This window comes from Peromyscus eremicus, chromosome 3, assembly GCF_949786415.1.
Source record: "Peromyscus eremicus chromosome 3, PerEre_H2_v1, whole genome shotgun sequence".
Lineage (NCBI taxonomy): Eukaryota > Metazoa > Chordata > Mammalia > Rodentia > Cricetidae > Peromyscus > Peromyscus eremicus.
Window position 1 is genome coordinate 102,119,706 of NC_081418.1, and position 22,576 is coordinate 102,142,281.

Sequence of the window (22,576 nt, forward strand, 5' to 3'; positions counted from 1 at the left end):
CATATTCCTCACCAGGTTCCCTGCCTCCATTCTCAGCCTAATTGCACTCCTGGGGAGATCCTTGCAAAGTGCAAGAACAGCGTGTCATACCTCTGCCTGAAAACCACAGTGGCTTCTCTGATCCTCGCTGGAGCCAGGACTTGAGCACCCCAACCTGGAAGGGCTAACAGAGAAAGTGTTCCTCAGAGACAGTCCAGCAGAAGGTAGAAGGAACACCGGGTCTGGAGGGTTAGAGAAACCAGAGGAGAATGAGTAGTGCAGGTCAGCAAGATGAGTCCTTGCAAACCCAGGAGGATGAATCCACCCCATAATAGATGTCCTAAAAGCTACTGAGACACTCTTGAAACAGCAGAGAACATAGAATAACGTCTACATGCTATCCGCTGCTTTTCAATACATCTTCTTTTTTATTTTATTGTAGTAAAACACAACAAAGTTTACTATCCCATCCACTTTCCAGGCTGCAACACAGTTATCCGAAGCATTCCATGATGCAATGCAGCAGTCCCCACCACCCAGGTCTAGGGGCTTGTCATCACCCCAAGCTGACACTGTCCCCTCCCTGCTGTCTTCCTATGTATCATGTGCTCCAGAGGCCTCACAGATGGAGACTCACATAGTGCGTGTCCTTCTGTGGCTGGCTTACTCACCCAGGGTCATGTCCTAGGGTCTATCCACGTGGCAGCATGTAGCAGAACACCCTTCCATGCTAAGGCTGAGTAAGACTGCACTGGACCACATTTGCTTAGCCATTCAGCCACCGAGGGACGGACTCCTGGGCTGCTATGAATGTTGCTGTGGGCACAAGTGTGTGTGTGTGTGTGTGTGTGTGTGTGTGTGTGTGTGTGTGTGTGTCTACCCGAGGTCCTGCTTTCAGCTCTTTCGCACCCAGAACTCTAACTATTGGATCACATGATAATTCTATGTTTTTAAGGAGCTATCAAAACATTTTCCATAGTAGAAAAATAATTTCTAATCTAGAATTTAATTTCTAAACTACTTGCTTGTGATCTAAAACAAATCAACTAAGGTCAGTGAGATAGATCAGTGCTTAAAGGCACCTGCTACCAAGCCTGACGAACTGAGTTCAACCCCCAGAACCTACATGATGGAAAGATTCAACTGACTGCTGTGTCCTCTGACCCCCATATACCATAACACAACACACACACACACACACACACACACACACACACACACACACACACAACTAATTAACCATAAACTCAATAGTGCCAAAGGGAACCTAGGGTATACTCAAAGCCCTTCTCCCCACCCCACAACAGAAGTGGCATCAAGGATCTTTCTGGAAATTTTTTTTCAGAGTATGTATGCATATGCACAGATATGCAATGTTCTTTCCATACAAACAAATGGGATCTTCCTATTTCTGCGTTGACTTTTAAACGTTTTTTTAACTGAAACATACATGAGTCATTGCTGTCAAGTTTATTGTTAGTAGTTTTTGTATATCAGAAGTGCTGTTTAATCAGCACCTCTAATGCAAAACTTTTTGCTCCATAGAGAAGCCATCACTATTATAAACTAGTCCTAATTCCCCATCTCCCTGTAGCCACCAGTGGCCACTAATCTACTGTCTGACAGACTTAGCTCTTCTGGACATTTCATATACACGACATTATCATAAGACAGCTTTCATAAATTTTTCATAGGTTTGGGCATGATAAATTTGCAATATTTTATGCTATAGTTCAAAAATGTTCCACTGTATGAACACATATTCATCTGATGATGAAAAATTGGGTTGTTTCCCCTGGGGAGTTGTGATAACTGAGGCTACTATGAATATTCATGTGTGGACATATTTCCATCCCTCTTGGAGTAGATACAAGGGGAGGGGCATAGTCTTGCATATTAAGGGATAGGCTGGTGGGAAGTGGGATAAATCGGGTGTGGGTGCAAAGGGCAGGTTGGCAAGGTTTTAATAGTATTTACACTTTCAGAAGATTAAATCCTGCTCTGCAGAAAACAGGGTGGGGATGGGGGGCGGTTGGGTGAAGGGAGGTTGAGGACTGACCCCTTAGTTATTTGAGAATGTAGGAGTGAAATGGGTTTGAATTTGGGTGGTGATGACAGAAATGGAGGGACTCCAGATAAACCCGTAGGGCAGAAGTGGGGCAGCCGACTCCAGGGAACAACTACCAACGTAGTAGGCTCACACTGTCAAGGCAACAAGGGAATGCCCTTGGTGGCATAGACAGGGATCCATTCAGGACATGCTTCGGAGCAAGTCAGGTTTGTAGTCCAGTAGTACCAGGTAGATGTGCACTTCAGCAAGGTCATAGAGAAGATGTCAAGCAAAGCGGAGTTCAAAGCCTGACTGCAAGTTCTAGGCCATATGGCCCCCAGATAAACTGGACATCTGTTTCCTCACACCTGGCAATCACAGATTGAATTAGCTCATATTTTCAAAGCACAGAAGGCTGGAGGAACGCTGACGAGGTGCGACTAGCTTCCATGCCTTTGCGCTACCCAGATGCAAAAGGAGGGGCTGAAGACCCTCTTCTCTCAATCTGGGACTCACACCAAAGTACACAGAAGTTGGAGGCCCCGCCCCTGCCCCTCCCCCGGAGCCCTCGTGACTACAGTCCCGGCAGCCCTCGCGCGCCACGCCCACGGCTCTTGCGCACGCGCAGCTGGAGATGCGACTCGGGGCCGTACTCTCCGCGGAGCTTTGACAGAGACTCCCAGAGGGGTGGTGGGGCGGACCCTTGGTGTCGCGCGCATGCCTGGCAGGGCCGGGCCGCTCTTCTCCTGAGGCTGTGGCCCGGACGCCTCAGCTGGGCCTAAGATGGACCTCCCGGCCGTGCTCGCCGCCCCGGTCGCGCGCGGAGACCAACATGGCGGTGGCCCAAGCCGACTTCGCCGCGGCGCGGGGCCATCCCTCGGTGCGGGCCCCGGGCGCCGCCGCCTGCTGCTGCTCAGGGGCCCGGAAGATGGCGGGCCCGGGCCGCGTCAGGAGGAGGCCCCGGGGCCGAGCCCGCCGCCTTCCGAGGACGGCGGCGACTCCTTCGTGGTACTGCTGGAAGTGCCGCGCGCCGCGGCCGACGCCCACGGACAGGAGGAGGCCGAACCCGGCCCCTGCGCGAGCCCCCCGGAGCAGGTCCCGGCCGCCGCCCCCGGCGCGGCTCTGGCGGGCACCGTCACCATCCACAACCAGGACCTCCTGGTGCGCTTCGATCGCGGCGTCTTCACGCTGGCCGCTGCGCCCGCGCCAGCTGCCCCGAGCCTGCATCCCGCGACTACCCCAGGCCCGGAGCCCTCGAGCGCCTGTGTGTCCCGCCGCGGGCCGGCGGCCGCCAGCGCTGCCTCTCCAGCCTACCGCTGTCCGGAGCCGCAGTGCGCGCTGAGCTTCGCCAAGAAGCACCAGTTGAAGGTGCACCTGCTGACGCACGGCAGCCTCCAGGGCCGGCGGCCCTTCAAGTGCCCGCTGGATGGCTGCGGCTGGGCCTTCACCACCTCCTACAAGCTCAAGCGACACCTGCAGTCGCACGACAAGCTGCGGCCCTTTGGCTGCCCGGTGGGCGGCTGCGGCAAGAAGTTCACCACAGTGTACAACCTCAAGGCGCACATGAAGGGCCACGAGCAGGAGAGCCTGTTCAAGTGCGAGGTGTGCGCCGAGCGCTTCCCCACACACGCCAAGCTCAACTCCCACCAGCGCAGCCACTTCGAGCCCGAGCGCCCCTACAAGTGTGATTTCCCCGGTGAGCGGGAGCCGCGGAGCTGCGGGGGCGGGCGGGACCCGACGGTGTCTGGATCGGGGGTCAAGCTCTGTTGTTGTTGTTGTTGTTGTTGTTTGGGCAGGGTTTACCGGGGATGCCCTAATCTAAGTGAGAAGCGTGCAAAAAAACACTCCCGTGTTTGTGTTCACGTTCCTTTCAGGTAGTTAGATGTGAAACCTTGGGTTCCTACAGCGAAGTGGCATGCATAGTCACAGCTGCCCCTGGGGGAGGCCACGAGCCCTTTGTTAAGATGCTTTCTATGAAAGTGACCACTTCTTCTCAGAGTTGAGTTGAGTCGGGACTTTATTTTTCTCAATCTACTCAAGTACATGAGATGAGTCAGAGATCCAAGACTATAAGGCCAAATATGCCACCTTAAATTACTGAGGGAATTACAGTGCTTCTCTGGACCTTCTCCAGCCTCTGTGGAAGCCCCACGGATTAGCGGACACAGAGCCCCCAGGGATACCTCATGCTTTAAATAAGACCTCTGTCCTTCCCAGTATTATCCAGGGTGATGCTCCTTCACCAGAATGAGCCTCTGCCCCCACCATCAGGTGTGTAGCACATCTGTTTTTGTGTCTTTCATACTTTATTTTTGTCAGACTTCTTAGTTTCTGGGATCATGTCTATTCTCTTCTATACTGTTAGCCAGCACCTAGCATGCACATTAACATGTATACACATTCTGTTCTCTTAATAACATGCGTTATTATAGAGTATGCTCATATGTAGGATTTAGCAACAGATTCTAGTATTGTATTCTTACATGCCCACAGACTATCTGATACAGTCTGATTGAACACCTGCAATCATTTCCTGATGTGAGAATGGTGTCTGCAGGCCTCACCCTGGTGAAGGTAGCATCATTCTGTGTGTGTTGTACTGTGTGAAGGACAGGGATTCACTTCAAAGCATCAGGTGCCCCATCAGTTGGGCTTTCCATAGAAGCTGGGAGAGGGACTGGGGGAGCACCATTAAGTGTCCAGTCGAGGGATTCTTTTGACAACATGGGCCAGAAAGTGGTGGTGGGAATGGTAGAGGGCTTCAGGTAAAAGATCGCAGAGGGAGGAAGAAAGAGCATGGCTATTGATTGGGGGTGATGAGGGCTTTTGCTAAGGCAGAGAATGCTAATGTTCAATTACATCCTAAGTAGCAAAGGGAACAGACTGAAGCTAACTAAGGAAGAGGACTTTTGGATGGGGCAGAGATTCCCTAGGCTGCTACTTTTATTCAGGGTTGTGCAGTGCTTTACAGTCTAATGATAGCATTTTAGGGACTCTGAGGAAGAGCTGCAACAGAGATAGCTCCTAAACATTTTCAGCTTTTTATTTTCCACCCTGTTTGAGCACCAGACATTTTTGTCAAAGAAGTGTTGATGTAGGAATTGCTGAGGTGTAAGTTGCTTGGGCTGGTATGGTGGGGTGGGGTGGGACTATGAGGATGGAAGTGAAGTTGACAAGGACCTGAGGAAATAAGTAAAAGAAAAAGAGACCAGATGATAAATGTGGGGCTGCCAGTTGGAGAGGCTGGAGGAAATTGAAAAGTGTGGGGGATGCAGTATCCTCCAGTGGGATAGAAAATCTTAGCTAGCAGGATGGTTGCAGCCTGCAAAGCTGTGGGAGACTAACTCTTGATCGTTAGTGTTTTTTGTCCGGCTGATTTCTTGGGTTTCACTCAGACAGCATTGCCAGCTGGGTTTGTGGAAGACATGCCTAGTTTATGCAGAATTGGCTACAGAACTGGCTGGCCAAGGCTGTGTTTGGAGGACATCCTCTTAATCACTTGTGTCATCTCCACATAACACTGGGGCAGGTGGCCTGTGTGTGCTACCCCTACTGTAGCTTCTAGAAAGCCAAATATTGGTGGACAGGGCTTTGCAGAAATGGTTTCCGAGTCATGTCTTTCCTTGTCTGCTCATTGTGAATGTGCCCCAGGCTGTAGACAATGTAAGCTGTACTGTGTGCTTTGTCGTCCTATGATCTAAGTTTCTGCTTCCTTCATTCAGGCTGTGAGAAGACTTTCATCACAGTGAGTGCCCTGTTTTCCCATAACCGAGCCCACTTCAGGGAACAAGAGCTCTTTTCCTGCTCCTTTCCTGGATGCAATAAACAATATGACAAAGCCTGCCGACTGAAAATTCACCTGCGAAGTCATACAGGTACGAGCTGGAGGGTGCACCACAGGGTGGACCCACCATACTTTGTGGTAGCTATTGTGTTCATAGTCATGCTGTGTCATTTTTTCCTTTTACAAGGTGAAAGACCATTTATTTGTGACTCAGACAGTTGTGGTTGGACCTTCACTAGTATGTCCAAACTTCTAAGGCACAAAAGGTAAATTTTACATTTTGTTATTTATGTTCTGAAAGCACATGAAGTGTGTGTCACAGAACACTTTGAGTTATGTTCAGATTTCAAGCTATTTAAAATGAAGCTCAGTGTCAATGTTTTAGAAACTCAGAAAACTGTAAAAAAGGCACTAAGAACCTCCTCACTTGACAACAGTTGTTTCCTGTTAGGCTTGGTTTGGTTGACTTAGCATACTGTCAATACAATTACATTTGTTTCCTGTTAGATGTTGTAAAAATACTTTTCTTCATGTTATTACTAACTTTTGGTAGTGATAATGACAACTTGGGGTCTGTGTACCCGTAATGTTTAATATGTTGTCTCATTCCATCTTGGTCACAGCTGCAACGTTGGTATGTTACACATACTAAGGGGATAGATGACCTGTGTCTGTTTGCGTAACTGGGATCTGAGGTGCTCAGAATGAAAACAATACTTAGAAAAAGACAGACTTTATAAATTGACTTAAGAGAATTCTTTCCCACTGCTGCCAAGTTCCGTGTGTGTGTGTGTGTGTGTGTGTGTGTGTGTGTGTGTGTGTGTGTCTGTCTGTCTGTCTGTCTGTCTGTCTGTCTTCTGGCCATCTGTGGCTTGGAAAGCACATTGACTATAGATACTTCTAAACAATTTAGATTGCTTCATTTACTCCTTTGGGACTCATCCTTTCCTAGATTGTTGTAGCACTAATTGTTCTGTGTCTGGCTCTGGGGCCACCTTAATTATCAAAGTAGAATTTCTGACTGTGGGGCAGCTAAACAAACCCTTTGTGGACATTCTGAAATGCATTAATTATTCTGATGGAGAGAGCATGCTGTTTTTGTGTCTAAAGCCTCATATTTGTGAGTCTGTGAGTAGTAATTGTTCCTTCACTTTTGTTTCAGGAAACATGACGATGACCGGAGGTTCACCTGCCCTGTGGAAGGCTGTGGCAAGTCATTCACTAGAGCAGAGCATCTAAAGGGCCACAGTATCACCCACCTGGGAACAAAGCCATTCGAGTGCCCTGTGGAAGGTAGCATTTAAAATGGTGCTTTAGCTGTAGACAAAGTGCTACACCAGCACTCATGTTGAGCTATAAGTTTGATTTGCAGAAGCACTAAGATAATTGCCAGTTACAGCATTGTGTTTATTGGGTTAGTTGAAAGTACGTGCACACTGTGTAAGGAGTGTATTGGAAGAAGTACAGGTTTGCCTTCTGCTCTGCCACTTAATCTGAGGTTCTAGTTCCACTACCTGTTCAACGTGATGATTATGAGGAATGGGTGAAGTGAGGAGAAGAATGCTTCTTTATATGTGGTCTGGCACATAGCTTGGGTTCACTAAATGACAAATAACTAGTCTTATTGCACCTGGACCAAAATAAAGTCTGTCTGATTTTTTATAAGGGTATTTATGAGACTTTGTCTTAGTTACGGTTTCTATTGCTGTGATATAACACTGTGACCAAAAGCAACTTGGAGTGTATTTCAGCTTATACTTCTGTGTTACAGTCCATCATCAAAGAAAGTCAGGGCAGGAACTCAAAGAAAGGACCTGGAAGCAGAAGCTGATGTAGAGGCCATGGAGGAGTTCTGGTTACTGGCTTGCTTCCATGGCTTGCTCAGCTGGCTTTCATGCACCCAGGACCTTAGGCCCAGGAGTAGTACCACCCACAGTGAGTTTAGCCCTGCCACATCAATCATCAATCAAGAAAATACCTCATAGATATGCCTACAGACCAATCTTACAGAGATACTTTTCTCAATTGAAGTTCCTTCTTTCAAAAAGACTCTAGCTTGTGTCAAGTTGACATAAAACTAGCCAGCACAGGCTTTTTTCTTTAAATGTTGAAAGTGTAATTTATTTGCCAAAAATTTGTATGGCCCATTCAAGACAACCCTGCTGTTCACTAAGGAAGGAGTAGTCCAGGGTGAGTCAGAAGGGCCCTAAATTAGATGGCCTGACCTAAATCTGTGGACTTTAGTTATCTTAGTTGGAGAAGGATGATAAAGGCCACTTAAAGCCAACAACAGTTCTTACAACATACTGAATATAATACAGATGATATGATCAAGTTCTCCCTCTTACCAGCCTAACAGCTGTGAGTATGGGCAGGTAAATAGGAACACACAAGCTGCTGTGAGATGTCCGAACTTCATCCATACTGCTCTTGGGGGAGTGTGAATGTCCTGGTCAGCTTGAAGAAGAGCTAGCCAGACATTAAAGGGTGGCTGTTGGAAGCAGAAAGACCAGCAGAAAGAATCCACAGGGCAAGAGCAAGGTCTCTTGGAGCCAAAGCCCAGTCTGGTCTTTGGAGAGGCACCGCAGTCATCCTGGGCTGAGGGCTGGCAGAACAAAGGAAGAGAATCCCAGCAACAGCAAAGACAGAAGTCAGAGCATGCTGTAATGATTTGGACTTGGATGAGGGAGGCACAGTAGTTGAGATCAGTGTCTCAGCTGAGATTTGGATGGGAAAAGAGTTTGGTCATATGGTACATAAAATGATAAAATGTACCTTCAGCTTGGCCTAAGGTACTCAGAAAGCAGACTGTGTGTCTGCTGCTGGCTTAAAGAATAGGCTGGACTACAAAGGAAGCAGGTGGCATGCAGGTCCTTGCTTAGACCCTGCAAGTGGATGGAATTCTCAAGCAATTGAAAGTGTGAATTCTGGATTCAAGTCCTGAGTCTTCCACTTGCATGGCTCGGAGAAGTCCTGGAATGAGCAGCTTAAGCTCTGTGTCTCTTTTTCTTACCCAAAAGTAAATAAACCCTCATAGGGTTCTTGTAAAGATTCAACTAATTAAAACTTTAAGATTCATAAAAGCATTGATACTTGTCAATTCTGATGATTGTAGTGATTGCTGTTAGGTAGAGTTTTGTTTTCTATTTAAGCCCAGGTGGAGAGCCACATATGGTGGTAGAACTGGAAAGGCTGACCTGGTGGGAGCTCTAAAGGCAGGGAGGGTGCTGAGCCAGAAGGATGTCTGTGGAGGGCCAGCTCAGCTCAGAATACGGAGGCCCACTAGTGTCATTTGGTGTTGGTGGGCAAATTTTGGTAGAGTAACTCAGGCAGAGCTGCTGAGCAGGAGGCAGGGGACTGCTTATTTTCACAGCTCTTCTGGAGGTGATTGGGGAAGAAGAAAGGGCAGAAGTTCACTGTTAAAGAGAGAGCATTTGTTTGTAAAGTTCTCAAGGAGCTTTGAGCCATTAAGATAATGAGCCTCAGCAGAGAGAAGAGTGACAGGGTTTGGTCAAGGCCTCTGCACCAGGCAGTGGAGCCTGCCTGGTACAGAGAGTCCAGAACCCCTTCTTACTGGACTAAGTGAAGCCAGGCCCTGTGTTGAGAGTGACATCAGGCACATCCTCAGGGTGGTGGGTAGTGCCAGTGCCCAGGACCTCCAAGTGGGCTCTTTAAGGAAAAATTGAGCCATATAAGTAAGGGCCCTGGCCGTCTCTGTATAGTTTAGGACTTAACTTCATTCTCACATGAAAGTTCAAACATGTTTTTAGACAAGCTCTAAGCCTGTTCCTTATCTTGACCTCATGTATCTCATTTTACAGACAAGGAAAAGCTGCTCTGCAGAGGGCCAGAAGTTTATCTTTGGCCATGGAGCAAATGAGGGTTGCATGCAGACAGCCTTAGCTGGGCAGCTACCTGCACTTTTACATCCTTCTGCTCCAAGGCCTGGCCCTATCACTCACCAGGGCAGAGTCACCCACTGCACCTTGTTCAGGCACCGGTGCTCAGTCTTCTCAGAAGCTGTTTCTACAGCATTCATTATTTCAGTGCTGATCTTGCTCTGCCATTTATTCTGACTTACTACCTACGTGCCAGCCAACTCACAAGCCTCTGGACTCAACTCTGCCTCCCCTTTCTGGGTCTGTGAAGGGCAGTAAAACAACATGACAGGCAGTCAGAGATAAAGGGAAGGCAATTGTAAATATGTGTTCCTCCAGCACTTGAATCCAGATCTGATGTGTGAGTTGAATGTATAAGCTGGGAATGCTATCTCTGGCTCACTTGTACCTGTGACTTAGAGACATTTGCTCAGTTTCTGGGCTGCACAGAGGTGAAATGGGTGGGGTTATCTGTGGTCATGTGTTGAGATAGTTCCAACCCTTAGAACTGTAGGATTGCTTTTTTTTTTTTTTTAATAGCTTAATAGAGGTGATTAGTATATATTTTTGCGACTGAACTTTGACTTAACTTGGAGCTGTGGATAGAAGAAACAGGCCAGAGTGAACTCAATCAGGTCACATGTCTTAGACTGACTAACTCATGGTCTTCGTATTACTTTATAATTTTTCCTTTATCCCTTGTGTTCCTCCTTAGGTATTTGTTATATGTCACTTGTCAGTGGCCAGTGCTTGGGAACATAGTGTTATGCTTTGTGTTCGTCAGGGTTCTCTAAAGGAAGAGAACTGCCAGAATGAATATATATATATATATATATATATATATATATATATATATATATATATATATATATATATATAAAGGGGGCTTATTAGAGTGGCTTACAGGCTGTAGACCAGCTAGTCTCAACAGTGGTTGTCTCCCAGAAGAAAGTTCAAGAATCTAATTGTTCAGTCCACAAGGCTGGATGACTCAGTTAGTCATCAGTATACATTGGAATCTCAAAGAAGACTCTAATGCCAGTGAAGGGATGCCAGGGCAGCAGGATAGATAAGCTTTCCAGCAAGAGTGAGGGCAAGCAGGCAAAAAACAAAAGCTTTTATCTTCTATGTCCTTTTATATAGGCTGCCACCAGAAGGGGTGGCCCAGATTTAGGGTGAGTCTTCTGACCTTAAATCAAGAAATATCCCTCACAAATATTTAGTTAATTCCAGATGTAGTCAAGTTGACAACCAAAGTTAGCCATCACAGATTCACTCCTTGTCAACTTGATATACAATCATATTTCCTTATGTCATTAAGATATGTTTCATTTCCAAGTGAAACCAATAGCCAGATCATAATTACTACTAACATGATGTAACTATCCCACTAAAACTGCAAACACATTATATATCTTAGAATAAGTGGCAGTAAGTAGAAAAGTACATTCTTTTAGTATCTTGTAACTTACATATGATAACCACTGACACCTCAATTGGTGTTATATAACATGATAAAGAAATCTAGGAAAGAAAACACAAATATCTTTACAATACATTCTTAACAAAACGTGACAGAAACACATGTCAATTATCATCAGTTTTGCAACTGGTCACGTGGCCTTAGTTAGTAGTTATAGCTACCTTCCTCTATTGCCTATTTGTATTTCTTCCACCCTCAACAAGCACCTCATTAGGTCTTGTTTTTGTTGTTGTTGTTTTATTGTTTTTGTTTTCTTTTTTTTTTATTCTTTTTTTTTTTTTTTAAAGATTTATTTTATTATGTATGCACTCTTCTTCCTGCAGGCCAGAAGAGGGCACCAGATCTCACTACAGAGGGTTGGGAGCCACCATGTGGTTGCTGGGAATTGAACTCAGGACCTCTGGAAGAACAGCCAGTGCTCTTAACCTCTGAGCCATCTCTCCAGCCCTTTTTTTTATTCTTAAATGACCTTTATTCTTGAAAAATCTGAGCCCTTGGTCATCCTGCATGGATTGGATTGTAATTTCCCATTGACTTAATTTCTGTCTTAGTTAGGAGTTACTATTGCTGTAATGAAACACTATGTAATGAAATAGCAACTAGGGGGTGAAAGGATTTATTTGGCTTACATATCCTGAATATGTTACATAGTCTATTGAAGAAAGACAAGGAAAGACCTCAAGTTGGGCAGGAACCTGGAGATAGGAGCTGATGAAGAGGCCATAGAGGAGTTCTGCTTACTGGCTTGCTCCTCACAGTTTGTTAGCTTGCTTTCGTATAGCACCCAGGACCACCAACCCAGAGTAATACCACCCACAATGGTCTGGACCCTCCCCCATCAATCACTAATTAAGAAAATGCTTGACAGGTTTACCTATAGCCTGATCTTGTGGAGGTATTTTCTTATGTGATTCCCTCCTTTCAGATTATTCTAGCTTGTATCAAGTTGACATAAAACTAGTTAGCATATGATTCTTTTTTTTTTTAAGATTTATTTATTTATTATGTATATACAGTGTTCTGTCTGCATGTATCCCTGCAGGCCAGAAGAGGGCACCAGATCTCATTACAGATGGTTGTGAGCCACCATGTGGTTGCTGGGAATTGAACTCAGGACCTCTGGAAGAGCAGCCAGTGCTCTTATCTCTGAGCCATCTCTCCAGCCCCCAGCATATGATTCTTAATTACTATTGTTGGGGGTGGGAGCTTCATGTGCTACAGTGGGTCACAGTGTATATGTGGAGGTCTGAGGACAACTTTGTAGAGTTGGTTCCTTCCTCCCACCTTTATGTGAGTTCCAGAAATCAAACTCGGGTCACCAGACTTGGCTGGCAAACACCTTCCTTTTTGAGTTGTCTTACCAGTCCATAATGTCATTTCTGATGAACTTAGGAAGTATTGTTGATCATCCTCAGGTATAACTCTGGTTCCCCTCTGTGTTCCAGGGTGCTGTGCCAGGTTCTCAGCTCGAAGCAGTCTGTACATTCATTCTAAGAAACACCTGCAGGATGTGGGTGCTCCGAAAAGCCGCTGCCCAGTGTCCAGCTGCAACCGACTCTTCACCTCTAAGCACAGCATGAAGGCGCACATGGTGCGGCAGCACAGCCGGCGCCAAGGTCTGTGACTGTGACCCCGGAGAGCTGCGAAAATGCATGTGCCTGAGCATGAGAGAACAGGGATGGTGTCTCTCCCTCTCCACTCTCAGTCATGTGTAACCATGAAGTTGGAGCTGTGGGTTATCACACAGCCATGGGACCTTTGCGCTCTTTCTCTTCTGCTACTTGCATCTACCACAGCCCCTTTGTACCTGTTCTGCCCTTGCCTGTGAAGTTCTTCCCTTCAGATGTGCCATCACCTTGCGCGCTTCCCTGACACATGTGCTCTAAGCCTGTCTGCAACTGGGCCCTTTGCCCTGTACCTGCATCCTCTGAGTTTGTTTTGTAATATCCACTGTTCCTGAGCCCTGAATCCTATCTCTTCCTCTTGGTCTTAGGGGACAGTAGATCCTACACAGAGGACTGTGTTCTAAAGGCAGGCAGGAAACCCTCCAAACCCAGAGCAGAGTTGTGTCTCAGGAATGGGCTAGGCTATGAGAGAGGCATCATGATAGTGGTGAAGGGCATGTGGAGGGCAGGATGCTGAACATGTAGGACCTGACATTCAGCATCTGTGGTACCACACTTAGAAACCTGCCCCTCTAGGTCTTACCTACAATTGCAGGCAGGACATCAAGAATGTAGGAAAGACGGCAGTGGCTGTGTCTCTCTAGTGCATTCTCAGAGACAATTTTCTCTGGGATGAGAAATTTCTCTGCTGTTGGTGAGGTAACTGGTGGAGGCCATACATATTTCTAACCAGTTTACTCTCACTATGACCTATGAAGCAGACAATAGCATTTAGCTTTTTCCCAATTGGAATCCTAAGCAGGGACAGATCTTTGAGCCATGTTTCCCTGAGCTTTGAAAAAAGAAGGAAGGCGATACTATGAGCCACTCTCGGTTCACACACCTATTGCAGAAGTCTGAGCAGCTGGATTGGTGAAGGTTTGTGTTCTTTATCTGGTCTCTTCTCTTGGGAGAGGCAGTTGCTTACTCTGTCCTTTGGATCTCAGGCGCTGTGACCTTAGACCACAGCAGTTGCTCTCTTGCTAGTCTCCTACTTAATGTCAGAGGGTGTCATCTTTCCTCCCAGAGGCTCTCAACCATTATCCCTCTCTCCAGCTCTGAGCTGGTGCTGTGTGACCCCACAAGCCTCAGCGTGACATTCCTTCTTCAACTGTATCTCTCTTTCCCTAAGCTAGCTAATTCAGGCTATGTCACAGGAGTTTTCCCTAAACTCTGGATGAGTGAGAGGCCCTCTTAGCAGGCCCATGTTTATGGTGTACATTGACTGACTCATGTATCATTCATCCTGCCCATTGTTAGTAGAGGACCAGGCACTCAAGGCTGCCTGATGACTGCCAGCTTGTGTTCAGTTCACCTCACAATGGTCCTGCTGCTGCAGAAAGACTTGTCAAGGGCACACCAAAAGGAAGTGCTCAAGCCAGGATCTTTGTTGGGATCTATCTACCTCCCAAAGCCACAATTCTAACCATTAGCACTATGTGCTTGTGTTTAGTCAGTGATTTTTCTCTTGTGTATCCATTTACACCAGGTCTGTGGTTGACATTTGTGGAACTAATAAAATGTTAGGTAGGAGATTTTTGAGTAAGTTAGCATCTTTCTCCCATCAAAATCACTCACCACAAAGAACATGATCATCAAGATGTATGTTTGTTTGCTTGTTTTTAATTTTGAGAAAGAAACAGGTTTCCTGTTCACTTTCTAGAAAGAATCACTCCCATTTCCTCTCAGAATGTTGTATTGGTACTAAGATACTGTTGAAGAAACTTTCTGATAGGACAACTAAAGAGAGATTCTGACTTTGGTTTCTGTTCTCATGTCTAAACTAGATGTCTTTTGTGGGCTTGAGTTAAAAATGCGTGGTGGCGAATGCCTTTAATCCTAGCACTTGGGAGGCAGAAACAGGCAGATCTCCTGAGTTCAAGGCCAGGCTGGTCTGCTACACAAAGGAATTCTGTCTCGAAAAAACAAAAACAACAACAAAAGTTCAGTATGCACTGTGACCTGGCCTTCATGGTTAGAAAGTACGCATTTGTGGTTAACGTGTAGTTGATGTGGAAGAAGCAGAGCTGAGAGCTCCTTCCTTTGCTTCAGGCGCTGGGGCAGTTCAGAAGCTGCAGTGAGGTAGGTAAGAGGTCCTGTTGTCTGAGCTCCATGCATCTGCCTAACCCTGGAGTTTTCAACCCAGCCCAGACAGCCAGTTTTACTCCTTGATTAACCGCGAAGGACTCAAACCATCTTCTGGATGACAGCAGATGTGGAGCAGGGCACAGAATTTGACATGACTGGAGATGACTGAAGCTAATTTCAAAAATAACCCCAGAGCCAGAGTTGGTCTCAGAGCTGACTTATGGAGGCTTCATGCTGTGGGGTGGATTGAAAGAAACCTTGGTTAGCTAGTGCAGTATAGGAGGAAGGGTAGGCTTTGGAACACAAGACAGCTTGAAGACGTTGTCAAGTCAGCCCTTCCTTTGGTGTCTGCTGTTCACTGTGTGCCAGCATTAGGTCTTTCTTTACCCTGGTAGCAAGGTCTAGTGAAAGGGTAGGCAGTGTTGCTTCAGGGGGTGTCTGCTAGTATCTCAAACAGAAAGAAGATTTCTCAGTCTGATATGATAGTAACTGGAATATCCATTGCTTTTGCAGATCTTGTACCTCAGCTGGAAGCTCCAAGTTCTCTCACACCCAGCAGTGAACTGAGTAGCCCAGGCCAAAGTGAGCTCACCAACATAGATCTAGCAGCACTTTTCTCTGATACACCTGCTAACAGTGGCAGTTCAACAGCTGGGTCGGATGAAGCCCTGAACTCCGGGATCCTCACCATTGATGTCTCTTCTGTAAGCTCCTCTCTGGGAGGGAATCTCCCTTCTAATAACAACTCCTTAGGGCCCATGGACCCCCTGGTTCTGGTGACCCACAGTGATATGCCTCCGAGTTTGGACAGTCCTCTTGTTCTTGGGACATCAGCCACAGTTCTTCAACCAGGCAGTTTCAGTACAGATGATTCTCAGGCCATGAGCACAGGAGCAGTAGGCTGTCTGGTGGCTCTGCCTGTGAGGAACTTGGGTCAAGACCCACCAGCTTTGACTCCCAGCAATAACTTAACAGCACCTGACACCACACCAACCTCTTCAGACACTGCCCAAGAAACTGCCAGAGTCCCAGATCTGCTGGTACCAATAAAAGTGGAACAAGACTTACCTCCTGTCCCAGATGTGGTCCCAGGGCAGGAAGAAAGCCACGAGCCATCCCAGTCTATACTGTCCAGCTCTACAGAGAGGCCAGGGGCTCAAAAGGACTCAGAGCTCAGTGCTGGCACTGGCAGCCTCTACTTGGTATGAAGCACTCTATTCCGTCACCACCACTAGCTCACTCCCCTAATGCACCTTGGATCATGTTTGGGATGAATCCTGTCTATGCAGACGGTTCTTTCTGGTGTGCAGCAGGACAGATGGAACCTGGGCAATAGTCTGGAAGCCTGACTTTGACCTTGATTCTGGAATTGACATTCTTACAGCTTTGTACAAATGACTTAACCTATCTGAGCCTTAAATCCTCAGTTATTTCTAAAATAAGGGGTTTGGGCTACATTGTTTCTAAGGTTCTTTACAGTTCTGTGATTTTATAGTTTTCTTGAGAAAACTTGAGGCATTTCCTACTATTGAAATGTTCACCTTCATGCTTTTCACATAGTGACGAGTCCTAGAAGAGCAATGTTGGCATCAGTCTTCTTAAGTTCTTCAGTGAGAACTTAAAAGCTACGTCAGGATATTTTTATTAGAATTAAACAATGGTTCCTGAGCCTTCATTCTTGAAGGATTATAACAATACTCCAATTTTGAGGCTGGACAGTTACTGTACTCTATATTTATATCAATTATACCTTTAATATAATCTAATTTAAAGTAACTTAAATATTCCTAGAGAGAGTCTGACTTTCCTCAGTCTATGATGGAAATTGATCATATAAGTTTCTTTGTAATGCTGGTTGAATTTCCTTTTGACGTTGATCATGTTAAGATTCATGCATCTTACCTTACTACGAGCATCTTACCTTACTACGAGCGTGAGGGTACCTAGTAACCAACCTGCTGGAGCTGTTTTGCATTTCTCTCAATGTGAGAGCAGCACAGTCTGGTGTCTGGCTTGTTGGTGGCAGAGCTACACTTGCCAGCATCTGCTTAGGCTGCCACAGCAGTTGCTAAGAGTAGCAGGTGACTTGACAGGGACTGGAGAGAACCACAGGTCAGAGTGTGGGAAGCCTGTCCCTGACGCTCTGTGCCTCCCTGTGTCTCAGAGCCTAGCTGTGGGTGGAGATGGAGGAGCCAGCAGAGCTTGGGCTTGCCCCTTGTTTGTTCTCTTGCTAGCTGTGTGGCATTGGGCTCCCTTGCTTCTCTGAGTGGGAATGGTGTTGTGAATGGGTTTCTGTATGCCATGAGCTGTAGAGGGCTGGTAGAGGCCTGGTTTCCTTTGCTCCTTGTAGTTTTAAGAATGAAACTTTTTCTTACTAAATGTTCACAAATTTTTAAATATCCTATTTGAATACTGTTTCTGTGGCACCTCAGTAAGTTTGCTGAATTCAGTGACACTTTCTATATTGTCATATGACAGTGTGGCACTTGCTGCCAACACTACCCAGGGCTCTTATGATATAACCCTGGCATCAAGAAGACTCATGTTTTAGGGAGCAGGGCAGTGTGCAGCTCTTAACAGCCTCTCTAAAATATTTTAATGCATTTAGATCTTGGAGGAATGACCTTCACTGTTCCAGATGATGAAGTGCATTTTCCTGTGCTAACAGTCGAGCGTGTGGTTTCCCGCGTGCCTTTGCTGGTGACTGATTCCTGGAGCTCTGATACATTCCCAAGGCAGGCTTAGGATGGTTCTCTAGTCCCCTTGCTACCCTCCCTCTGCTGTTTAGATCAAGCAACTGACACACTTTTCTTTGGTCCCAGGAAAGTGGGGGCTCAGCAAGAACTGATTACCGAGCCATTCAACTAGTCAAGAAAAAAAAGCAGAAAGGAACTGGGAGCGATGAAGGTGAGGCCGAGTGTGCTGCAGTGCTGGTGGGCAAGGGACTAAGGTCTCTTGTGTCACAGTCACAGGCAGAGAAAGCACACAGAACAGTTGTTTCTGTGTTCTTTGTCTTCTATGTTCAAAATGCCCTTTTATCGATTCCTTAGCTTTATGTAAACTTAGAAAACAGGTAGTAACCAAATTCCCAGCATGTCTGAACATGCTTGACAGGTCTAAAGAGGCTCTGGGAAAGTCAAGGGTTCACAGTGTCAGTTCTGGAAGGCTACTGAATAAATGAGCCGAGCTGGCCAGGTATCAGGAAAGCAGGAGGGTGGCTGGATGCTGAGTTGGGCCTGGTCTTGTGGAAACCAAGGGACAGAACGGCCATTGACTCTAGGGCAGCTGTGTGAAGGCAGCCTATGCACAGCAGTCTCTGAATCAGCCTGAACTTTTCAGAGCAGCAGCTCATGTGAATGGGAAAACGAAACAAAGCAGTATCACATGGGCCAGTCCAGTCTGGTCTCGCATGCTGCCTCTTCTGCACATGGGTTGAAGGTAAAGTGCTGAAAGGAGACTAGTGAATCCTGTTTAATGTCAGCAGAGCTCTTTGGTGATCTCAGGCACCCATCGTTCATCTTTACATTTACTCACACTTACTTGGTGCAATTTTACGTCTTTGCTCTTATGTCGTACCTCCAATTTAAAGTAACAGTTCTCTTCAAGCAGATGTTTCCCTCTGTGCCTCTCAGTGTCACTTGTGACTTAGAAAGGACAGTTCTGTGGCTCAAGAATCTGGAACTTGTAGTGTAAAACTTGCAGGGAAAATAAAAGAAAGGAGAAGTGGAGGTCTGTAGAAAAAAATTACCATATGCAAGCCAAATTCATTAAGAAAGTCAGACATCTTTATTGAGCCAGTTGTGTTGGAGGAAAGGGGGTGCTTCAGACTTCAGGTACAGACTGGGGCGATATCTACTGAGATAGTTATTTGGTTATCATTTGTAATATGACATTTTAAAAATTAAAGACACTTTAAAAGTCTCTTTTAAAACTGACGGTTTTTCCTTAATATCAGTATTTGGCAAATGTTAAGGTTTTAGTTGTCTAAACTGTCGTGCCTACTGCTGACACCTTTTGGCGTCAGAATCCACAGAGGAGCAGAGGCTGTGCTTGGCAGCTACTCTTGTGGTTTAGAGCCACAGCGCTCTCTCTCCTACTCTTTCCCACGTTTGGTGGAGTGTTGTATGGGTTGGTCTGTCCTGTGAGCTCAGGTGGCTTTTGCAGCTTGCCTCACTGATGTAGTTGACACTTCTCTCATTGCTATGTGTTCCCCTAAATTAGCTATTACATCTTGAGGCTTGATCTGATTGAGTCTTTTGGGGAGAGGAGAGTTAGTGAAACTCTTTGAGGTCGTGCTGGGTTCTTTGTGGAGTCCCCTGAACTATTTCATAGCAACCTTTAGTGGCTGACACCTAGCACCATTAGATTCCTGGGGTCTGCAGAGAAAGTGATAATATTTCTACCTTCCTCTTATTAGCCAGGACATTTATCTAAAGAGTGGCTTCTTGTCCTTCACTCTGAGATATAATCGATAGGAGAAAGTTGGGGTGCTTAATTCTGCATCAGGTTTCTGTGAGTAGTTTCTGGCCACTTTCTCTGATGATCACAGCATTTCATGTCCTCATTTTAAATATTTTATAGACTTTGAAGGGAAATAGTATTGTGGCATCCACAAGGTATCTGGGTTTTGTGGGTGAGAAGAAAGAAAATGTCTCTGCCAGGGTGAAGGATTACCTTCTGCTACCTACTTGTCTTTCTTAAAAAAACACTCTTGAAATCCTGTGACCAGCCAGGAGGGAGTCCATGTATAGTCCCTGCCTTTAAATCGTCCTTGCAGCCAACCGTGCTTCTCCTAACATGTACTGTAACTTCAGACTATCAGACTCTTTCTACCTCAGGTGGCTGTGACAATACGTCCTGTCACCATCATGTTCACAGCTGTAACATGTCACCCAGCCACTCCTTGAAGCCTCTCCATAGCCCTGGTGAGTCTGTCACTGACAGCTTCTGCTGTCACAGTCATGGGAGGCTCGCTCTCAGCAGGTGTTCACTAGGTCCCTTCTCTGCCTGGGCAAACCAGACTCCCACCTGGGCTCTGTTGTCACGTCTTCCTAGTCTGCAGCCATGTCAGGGCCTCGGCCCTTGGCCCTCCCTTGCCTATCATGATGCTTTTGAAGAGTATAGTTCCTTGCTCTGCAGACTCTCCATGTGCATTTCCTGAAGCTGCCTTTTGATTAGACTGAGGTTCAGGTCTTTTAGAGCTGGAGTTAATGTGCCCTCCTTGTGCATTGTGCTGGGTACAAATGTATTTTTTTTTAACATGGATTGCTAGCAAAGATGCTGTTGACCAGCTTTCTACTTTCTATAAACATCCTATTTTTTCCCCTTGTAGTTGTAAATATTTAATTTGACATAGATATTTTGCAGTTGTGTGCCCCCAAGTATACTCTTAGCTTCAGGCATTCTTTGGAGCTCATAGCCCACTGAAAGCTCTTGTACTTAGTCAGTGTTGTGCAGTGAAAGGACTGGGTCAGACCAAGAGCAGGGTCCATGTGATGAGGACAGTGTGAACTTTTTCCAACGCTGGTGACCAGAAGAACTCACCTGAAGCATGCTACCTACAGTGCTTATTGGGACTCACTTATGTAAGACCCAGCCCCTCCAGAGATAGGGCTGGTAGTTTGTGACCCAGGACTATACTATACATCACATTGTTAGCATTGACTCTTTGAAGTGGTTTAAGGACCCCAGGGAAACAAGAACATACTTCCTTTTTTGTTTTTAATTTTGTGAGGGGGGCGGTTCTTGGCTTGTTTGTATGTTCCTGTACCACGCCTGTGCCTGGTACCCTCAGGGGCCAAAAGATGGCATTAGATGCCCTGGAACTGAGTTACAGGTGGTTATGAGCTGGCATATGGGTACTAGGAATCAAACCATGGTCCTCTGCAAGAGCAGCCTGTGCTTTTAACTACAGAGCTATTTTTCATTTATCCAGGAAGCAAGAACATACTTACAGATGGGACATTCTAGGGCTCGTAGGTCATCTTCCAGGAGCTCAGTGAGCCTAATTGTTTACCATGTGCTGCAGATACCATTTCTCATGTTCTCCACAGATAGCAATAGACAGTGAGTTTTGACTATGATAATGTGACCCTGATGTGCAGGTAATTTGTATTTCCTGTAGGTGTTTAAAAAGTAGAGTTCTTTACAGACATGAGTTCACCCTTCCCTCTCACCGGTACACTCCATCACTTTCAGTCTAGACTCAGAGGTCTATGCCTTAGGTTATTCCCAGTATCAGGTTATAGTATGATTAGCATTGACTTTGTTGCTCTGAGTATCCTAGCTGTGGCCATTGGGAGATCCTGCAAGTAGATTCTTGTGCTCTTCCAATGTACCCTATCCCGAACTAATCTTACCCAGTATTTGTCCCAGCCTGCAGTCAATTGATTCTCCAGAGAACCCTGGTTCCTTTACTGGAGACTGATATTTACAACCAGGATGTGAGTCCAAGACTGTGCTGGCTGCTGGTGAGCTGTATGCACTAGGTTCTCAGTGGCCAGTGCTAGGAAATATTTGTAAATATCATTTTAATCAATCTGTGTTCTCTATGCAGAATGTTAGGATTTTTTTTAAGGTATGTACACAGTATTTCACACTCCTTGTTACTATATTGGTATTTATCAGTAAAACATTCCTCTACATGGATCAGCTCAGACTAAGTGGCTTCACGCCAGGTAGGGTTGTGCTGGTATCTTGGCACCAAGTCTGAGGGGGAAATTTAGATTTCTGAGGTGTCTGCATTTTGACATTGTGATGAGAGAATATGAATTGTATTTAAGTCTGAGCACAGAAGTCCCAGTATGACTACACCATTGTGGAGTCCAGACTTTAACAAACAGAAAGACATCATTGCTGTAGATGTTAGGCCCACACTGCATGTGCATTCTCAGAAAATATGTAGTCTGAAATCTAAGGCTCCTTCCAGTATGCTGCTGTTGAGAATAGACATCCAAGAACACTGCTGGTATCTTCAGCTCAAGCATTTAGCTGTTCCTAACAAAATCGCCAGTGTAAGAATTCTCAGTGAGAATACCTTTGGAAAGGGAAGGTCATTACGAGAGATTGAACGTAGGTCCTTGCACATAGTAAGCAGTGAGCAGTGGCTTTAAGGGCAGGGAAAGGGGAGCAGGCATGGTGCTAATTAGAAGGAACAGTAAACAACAAGGCATGTGTGGCCAAAACCCGAAGGCATCTGTGTGACTGTGAAAGCATAAACAACTCTTAAGTGCATTGCCAGGAGACAAAGATTGAATACATCTAAGCAAAGCACACCCTTAGGGAATGTATGGGAAGGCAAGCAGTGACTCAGAACAAACCCCACAGCAGGGATAGCATTAGCATGGAGAGGTGGTTGTCCATGTGTGGCCCACAGCAGAGCTAAAGATCGTTTATTCTGAAAGCTCAGATTTCAAGTAGCACAAAATGAACTCTGATAGAAACCTAGGGGAGAGGATGAGTAAAGGCCTATCAGTATTGAAAATGACTCATTTAGCTTGTTTGCAGACTGAGCAGAAACAGTGAAGCTGTGAAGGATGTTTAGCCATGGGATTAATGAAGTTAATTTACTAGATTCTAGTCTACATCCAGTATTTGTAGAAATAATATATGAAATGAGGAGTGAAGAAAATTACAACTAACCTCTTCATA

The 22,576-nt window shown here is 45.9% G+C and overlaps 1 protein-coding gene across 2 annotated transcripts in view; it reads left to right on the forward strand.

Annotated features, from left to right (window-relative positions):
* The first annotated feature begins 2,658 nt into the window (after positions 1-2,658).
* The window catches only part of Zxdc (ZXD family zinc finger C), a 32,683-nt gene continuing 12,765 nt past the window's right edge, over positions 2,659-22,576 (forward strand). For both annotated transcript variants that reach the window (XM_059258179.1, XM_059258180.1), the window contains exons 1-7: positions 2,659-3,725; positions 5,752-5,904; positions 6,001-6,079; positions 6,976-7,106; positions 12,620-12,790; positions 15,440-16,128; positions 17,749-17,833. In XM_059258179.1, the coding sequence (XP_059114162.1) occupies positions 2,813-3,725; positions 5,752-5,904; positions 6,001-6,079; positions 6,976-7,106; positions 12,620-12,790; positions 15,440-16,128; positions 17,749-17,833 (2,221 nt within the window). In that variant the 5' untranslated portion in view covers positions 2,659-2,812. The remainder of the gene's footprint in view (positions 3,726-5,751; positions 5,905-6,000; positions 6,080-6,975; positions 7,107-12,619; positions 12,791-15,439; positions 16,129-17,748; positions 17,834-22,576) is intronic.